General features: G+C 44.0%; 1 protein-coding gene across 1 annotated transcript; it reads left to right on the top strand.

Annotated features, from left to right (window-relative positions):
• Positions 1 to 3,953: 3,953 nt before the first annotated feature.
• Positions 3,954 to 6,853, top strand: FZD10 (frizzled class receptor 10). Its single transcript, XM_075833375.1, has one exon. It carries the CDS (start codon positions 4,266 to 4,268, stop codon positions 6,015 to 6,017), a length of 1,752 nt encoding a protein of 583 aa, XP_075689490.1. The 5' UTR covers positions 3,954 to 4,265; the 3' UTR covers positions 6,018 to 6,853.
• Positions 6,854 to 7,373: the final 520 nt, after the last annotated feature.

Genomic DNA, 7,373 nt, shown 5'->3' with positions numbered 1-7,373 from the left:
ACTCTGTGTGAACATAGCCTTAGGCAGGTTTGCAGTTCTATACTCTAGAAAAGCTTGGTGACAGCCGCTGCGGGAGTTGTGGCATGGCAGGCTTTATTGTATGTCATGGATATACGTCTATGTATGTGTTTCTGGTAAAGCTGTCACCCAGCTTTACCAGAAACATATAGAACTAAGAAGGAGCAGAATAAAAATGATAAGGCCTATTTCACACAGAGTTTTTTGGCGTTTTTTTTTTTTAGGAAACCGTGTCAGAAACTGTGCCAAATAACGCCCGAAATTGCCTCCCATTGATTTCAATGGGAGGCGGAGGTGTTTTTTTCTCACGAGCGGAAAAAAAAGCTACATGCTCTCTCTTCAGGCGTTTCCATCTTTAACCTCCCATTGACATCAATGGGAGGCAGAGAAACGGTTTACGGTTTTAACAGCATTTTCTGCCTGCGGCTCTTAATGACCACGTCCAAAAAATGCTGCAAAATACGCCGCAAAAAGAGTGCATGCTGGTTAAAATCTGCCTCAAAATTCCTTCTGCCTGCAAAAAAAACTCTGTGTGAACATACCCTAAGGCTGGGTTCCCACAGTGCAGATTTGCTGCAGATTTTGCATGCAGTTTTTAAGTCAAAACCAGGAACGTAACCTAAACAGAAGAACTATATAAAGAAAGGCCTTAGGCCATGGCCAGATGTGGCGGAATTGCTCTGGAATTCCGCTGCGGACAGTCCGCTGCGGTAATCCACAGCGGACATATTCTCCATTGGTTTCCACACCTTTTCAGTTAGGTTCGTGCTGACGTGGCGGAAAACTCCGCTGCGGACCATAGGCTGCGGTGCGGAATTCAGTGTTCGCAGCATACACTGGCTGCTGCGGACGTGTAGCGGACTTGTTGCGGACTCATTGCGGAATTTCTCCATTGACTTCAATGGAGATTCAAAATTCTGCAATGAAATCCGCAGATGTTATGTGTGTTGCGTTGCGTATTGGTTTTTTCGAACAGGATATTACTTCATTCTGGCTGGACCTATGTATTTCTAGGTCTATAGCCAGACTGAGGCCCCATCCACACAAACGTAAAAACGGCCGCAATCACGGGCCGTAATTATGGCACAGGCAGGCCCATTGAAGTCTATGGGGCTCCCGTAATTACGGGTGACTACGTGTGTGCCCCCGTAATTACGGGAGTGTTGCTAGGCGACGTCAGGAGAAAGTGACTGTCCAGGGTGCTGAAAGAGTTAAACGATCGGCAGTAACTGTTTCAGCACCCTGGACAGTGACTACCGATCACAATATAGGTCAACGTGTAAAAAAAATAGAAGTTCATACTTACCGAGAACTCCCTGCTTCTTCCTCCAGCCCGGCCTCCCGGGATGACATTTCATTCCAAGTTACGGCTGCAGCCAATCACAGGCTGTAGCGGTCACATGGACTGCCGCGTCATCCCGGGAGGTCGGGCTGGATGTTGAAAGAGGGACGCGTCACCAAGACAACGGCCGGTAAGTATGAAATTCTTTTACTTTCACTAGGGAAAGGGCTGTCCCTTCTCTCTATCCTGCACTGATAGAGAGAAGGGAAGTACTTTCACCTCAATACGCAACGGCTAATCAGCATCAATTTCCTGCACATTTTAGCCAAAGCCGCAACAGAATCTGCAACGCAGATTATGTGCGGCATTGATGCGGACAGTGGCGGCAGAAACACGCCACGTCTGGCCATGCCCTTATAGGTCTGTTCTCCTGGATCCAATTCTGGTTTTGGCTATCAAAACGCAGGGAAAATCTGCAGCAAATCTGCACGGTGGGAACCCAGCCTAATGGTATGTTCCCAAACACAGGATACGCTGCAGATAAATCTGCAGCAGAATCTCTAGAAAAATGTTGGTAAATTTGTCACAGAAATCCGCGCCAAAAAGTGCTTTTTTCCTGCTCATATTTATGCGGAAACGCTGCGTTTTTTGCCCAGCAGTTTTACCCATAGATTTAGTGTTAAACATTAGTTATAGAAAAGTATATGTGCACTTGCGGATTTCCAGCATTTTTTTACTACGTTTTCGCTTAATAAACGCTGTCAAAAACAGCAACAACATAAATCTGTTGCAGAATTTCTGCTCCCCATTGAAGTATATGGGCCAAACACGCAGCATCTCTGCACAGAACACGCAGCATAAATTGACATCCTGCGGAATTGAAAAACGCACCGCAGAACACTTTCTGCATGAATTTTGTGCGGTTTTTTTTCCCGCAGCGTGGGCATGAGATTTTTTAAATCCCATTCACTTTGCTGCTACTATAAATGCTGCGAAATTTCTGCACAGAATTCCTTTGCTGAAATTCTGCAGTGTTTACGCTACGTAGGAACCCGGCCTAAGGCCGCGTTCAGATGTGGCGAAATCACTGTTGAATTCCGCTGCGGACAGTCCGCAGTGAAATTCTGCAGCAGCCGTTTTTCACATTTGTTTCTATACATTTTTAGGAAACTTAGTTCAGACGTTGCGGAAAATAACTGTGCGGGAATTACGCTGCGGTGCAGAATTTTCCCTCCACAGCATGCACATTATGTTGTGGAGAAGCAGCGGAATTTCACTGCGGATTTCAGCCTTTGCAATGCAAAAACTGAAATCTGTGGCAAGTCCGCTGTGATATCTGCAACGTCTGAATTACCTGTCAAATATGCAAATGTTGCTGCAGATTCTTTGCGTAATTCCCCCGAATTTGCACCATTTGGCGTGGAAAAATTCTGCCACGTGTGAACGTGGCCTAAGAGGTCAACTCAAGGACTTGTATTGATGCAGAATATTGTATTATCCATTTCCCCCCAAAATGTAGACTTATTTGTGCCTAATTGGTGCCAGTGTAAAACTCGAATGAAAAGTGGGCATTGTGTTGTGACAAATGGCGCACGTGCATCAATAAATTTGTTGCAAAATACATCACTATTAAAGACACTGGCTAAAATGACACTGGTTTTGATACATGTGGGCAAGTATGTTCGATGAGTCTTGTGATAGATTACCAATCACTGGTCATCAGATTAAGGGTAAGGACACACGGAGCAGCACTGACCCGGCCGCGATGCGCAAGCAACTACGTCGGCACCGTGTACAACGCGGCTGTCAAATAGCCTGTTAATGGCCACGTGTTGTACACAGCCCTTTATCTGCAAAATCGTGCAGCCATAAAGTGTGTATTCATTAATGAATGCCGGAGCGGTTGTTGGCTACATCGTGGTCGATTCAGTGCCGCTCCGTGTGGCCTTATCCTAAAAGGGTTTTCCCACAATTGACATTTATCACCTGTCCTGTGAATTGTGGGAAGACCCCACAAATGCCTGTCACTAATATATGATACAAATTTCTAAATATTTACCAAACAATTACAAACAATGTATTTGATTTTACTACATTATTCTGGTACTATAGACTCTAGATTTTGAGGGATCACATCTCATAAAAATAATTAAATCTGTGTGTATTAACCCTTATCCCTAAAATGCTTAAAATATCAAGAACAGGACACATAAATTGTGAAAGCTGAATGAGTGAGGGGGCAATTTGGAAACAATGAGGATTTATAGCCCCTGTAACCAGTTTCTGGAACTGGCAATAAACTAGAAGTCTTTGTGAAGTCCACCATTACACATAAATAAGAAATAGGTTCAAAAGCCAAGTGTTATGTGTCCAAATAACCTGCCCCTCACTTCCTACCTGCACTTGAGAGCCATGATTACTTTCTAGACACTTGGAGAACTTCCCCAGAGGGGGAGGGGAGCAGGGAAAGTGTGGGAGTGCAGCTCTAGAGGTCTGTGCAGGGGTCCTGCTTGAAGACGCATTGCTAAGTAATCAACGTGTCAGCTTCACCTTTCTTATGTAAAGTAGATGTCGTATACTAGGCGGATCTCCAACAGGTTTTTTTTTCATCCTGGGACACTGCCCCCAAAACAGCTGCTCGGGCTGCAGAGAAGAGTGAGGAGGAGGAAGAGGAGGAGGTGGAGAGTCTGCAGGAGCAGGGAAGTGGAGCACATTCACTTGGTTGTGACACCAAAGAAGACAGAACAGTCCAGGCAGAAGGACATGTGCCAGGAGGAGAACCTGCCACTGCTGGGCGCACACTGACCACTCAGCCTCTGCAGAACCTCTTGGCTGTCACCACAGCTGCTTCAATCCCATCCTAGGACTGGAGATAGACATTAGCCAGGAGTTATGCAGCTCTGAACACCGTATTATCCCAGCCTGTGACTAAACACTAAAGGATCTTCCTCTGTGAGCTGCAGGCATGGATATCACAGCTCAGCTCTCCCGATCTTCTCTGCTTGTGCTGCTTGGAATATGCCTCTGCTCAGGGATTAGCTCCATAGACACAGACCGGACTGGTGATGGAAAGTGTCAAGCCATAGAAATCCCCATGTGTAAGGACATTGGCTATAACATGACCAGGATGCCCAACCTGATGGGAGACGAGAACCAGAGGGAGGCAACGATCCAGCTCCACGAGTTTGCCCCTCTGGTAGAGTATGGTTGTCACAGTCACTTGAAGTTCTTCTTGTGCTCACTGTATGCTCCTATGTGCACCGAGGAGGTGTCCACCCCGATCCCAGCCTGTAGGGTTATGTGCGAGCAGACAAGACTCAAGTGCTCCCGGATCATGGAGCAGTTTAATTTCAAGTGGCCAGACTCTCTGGATTGCAGCAAACTGCCAATCAAAAACGATCCCAACTACCTGTGTATGGAGGCGCCAAACAATGGGTCAGATGAGGCCCCCAGAGGATCTAGCATGCTGCCTCCTATATTCAGACCACAGAGACCTAGCAATGGCCTTGACCCCCAGCCTAAGGATCTACCCAGCAGAACAACCTGTGAAAACTCAGGAAAGTTCCACCATGTGGAGAAGAGTGCTTCTTGTGCTCCTCTATGCACCTCTGGAGTAGATGTTTACTGGAGCAAGGATGACAAAAAGTTTTCCTTCATCTGGATTGCAATTTGGTCTATCCTGTGCTTCTTCTCCAGCGCTTTCACAGTGCTCACCTTCCTGATAGATCCTCAGCGCTTCAAGTATCCCGAGAGGCCTATTATATTCTTGTCCATGTGCTACTGTGTGTATTCTGTAGGATACATCATCCGCCTGTTTGCTGGGGCGGACAGTATAGCTTGTGATAGAGACAGTGGGCAGCTGTATGTCATCCAGGAGGGTCTAGAGAGCACTGGCTGCACCATAGTGTTTCTCATTCTCTACTACTTTGGTATGGCCAGCTCCTTGTGGTGGGTGATTCTGACACTGACCTGGTTCCTGGCTGCAGGAAAAAAATGGGGACATGAAGCTATTGAGGCCAACAGTAGCTATTTTCATTTGGCCGCCTGGGCTATCCCAGCTGTGAAGACCATCATGATCCTGGTAATGAGGAGAGTAGCTGGTGATGAGCTCACAGGGGTTTGTTATGTTGGCAGCATGGATGTCAATGCTTTGACGGGCTTTGTGCTCATTCCCTTGGCCTGCTACCTCATCATTGGCACTTCTTTTATTCTCTCTGGCTTTGTGGCTCTTTTCCACATTAGGAGAGTCATGAAAACCGGAGGGGAAAACACAGACAAGCTGGAGAAACTCATGGTCAGGATTGGGGTTTTTTCTGTCCTGTACACGGTCCCTGCCACTTGTGTCATCGCTTGCTATTTCTATGAACGACTTAACATGGACTACTGGAAAATACTTGCCACACAAGATAAGTGTAAACTCAATAGTCAGACTAAAACCCTGGATTGTACAATGACAAACTCTATACCAGCTGTAGAAATTTTTATGGTTAAAATATTTATGTTATTAGTTGTAGGTATAACCAGTGGGATGTGGATATGGACTTCTAAAACTTTACAGTCATGGCAGAATGTTTTCAGCAAAAGGTTAAAGAAAAGGAGCAGAAGAAAACCTGCAAGTGTCATCACCAGTACAGGAATCTACAAAAAGACTCAGCACCCACAAAAACTTCACCATGGAAAATATGAATCAGCCTTACAGCCTCCCACCTGCGTATGAGAAGGGGCTGCCTTCCTATATACTGCTCTCATTAGCCACCCCAGCTACAACTTGTTTTATTAATCACCACAATGCAGCAAGCCAAGGTAAATCCTTAAGGAAACTTGTGGTTCATATACCCAGTGAAGTGATGGCAGGCAGAGCAGGGACTCGAACATATTACTCATTCCTATTGCCAGGCTGCTGTCTTCTTAGTCCTGAGTGGTGTTGAATTTACTGGACTAGTTATCTCAGAGAAAACAAGCAGTTCCCTGTATCTGGGAACTCTACTAATAGCTACTGAAATGCTTGAAAATACAATTTAATTATTATTTTTGTACAATCCAGCTCCAACGGTTGAATAGATTTTACTCATTGCTTAAGATGTTGACCTATTGCCCTCCTTTGCCCTCAAAGGCAAACTGTTCCTCTAAAGACATAACCATAGTGTTTAGTTCTGTCACTGGGAAATATAGTGCAATATTATTATTTTTTTCCACTACTTAAAAAAAAAGAGAAACATGTAAGTTTCTGCAAAGAGGGCAACAAAAGAGGTTTCTTGACAAAAGAACTGAGGCCTCCGTTCCTTTAGTCCTACCCTGTGGCTTTTTAATGGAAATCAAGCCAAATGTTATACACGTTGGGACTGTTTGGTTAAAAAGTGAGATGGATCAATTCAAAGGGCTTATTGACTCTTTCTATTGTGAAACAAATTCTAGCCATGAATAGATCAAAAAGCACTAGATACCGCAAAAAGAAACTTTGTATGTCGTGTTGCTCTTTGCTATGTGAAATATGCACCATCTTTGTGTTTTGTTTTTTTTTGCTGTACATATATAAATATTTATATATTTGTAACATACAATTATTTTTTATGCTTTACTATTTTATTAAAAAAATAAACATAATATTGTTCTTTAGCTTGAGAAGTTTTTGATTTCTGGTTGTCAAGGTCTTCTGATATTTACTCATATGGATTCATGGTTTATTTCAATGTCCTTTTTTCTGACATTTGGGACCTTGATTTAGTTTATTGTGTATCTCAGGGGTTAAAGACAATTTCTCCTTTTGGAAATTCAGAATTGGATACAATAGACACAGTGCACTTTGAGGACTGTACCTGATAAGACATGACATGGATAGGCTTTTAAATACTTTATCTATTGTTATATTATATCTGCTTTCAAAGTCTGCAGATCATAAACCTGAGATTTGGATGACTTTCCAAACTCTGAAGTCTCTTCAAAGGATATCTCCAGTGTATTACAGGAAGATGAATAATCTGCTCTATGGTGTGGAACACAACAATTGGCTTTCAAAAGATACAGAGTTTCATTTAAATAGCTAAGTAAAAAATAAAAAAACACTGTCAGCTCT

The sequence above is a fragment of the Rhinoderma darwinii genome, chromosome 1 (assembly GCF_050947455.1).
Source record: "Rhinoderma darwinii isolate aRhiDar2 chromosome 1, aRhiDar2.hap1, whole genome shotgun sequence".
Taxonomy (NCBI): domain Eukaryota; kingdom Metazoa; phylum Chordata; class Amphibia; order Anura; family Rhinodermatidae; genus Rhinoderma; species Rhinoderma darwinii.
This window is presented reverse-complemented; position numbering and strand designations above follow the sequence as displayed.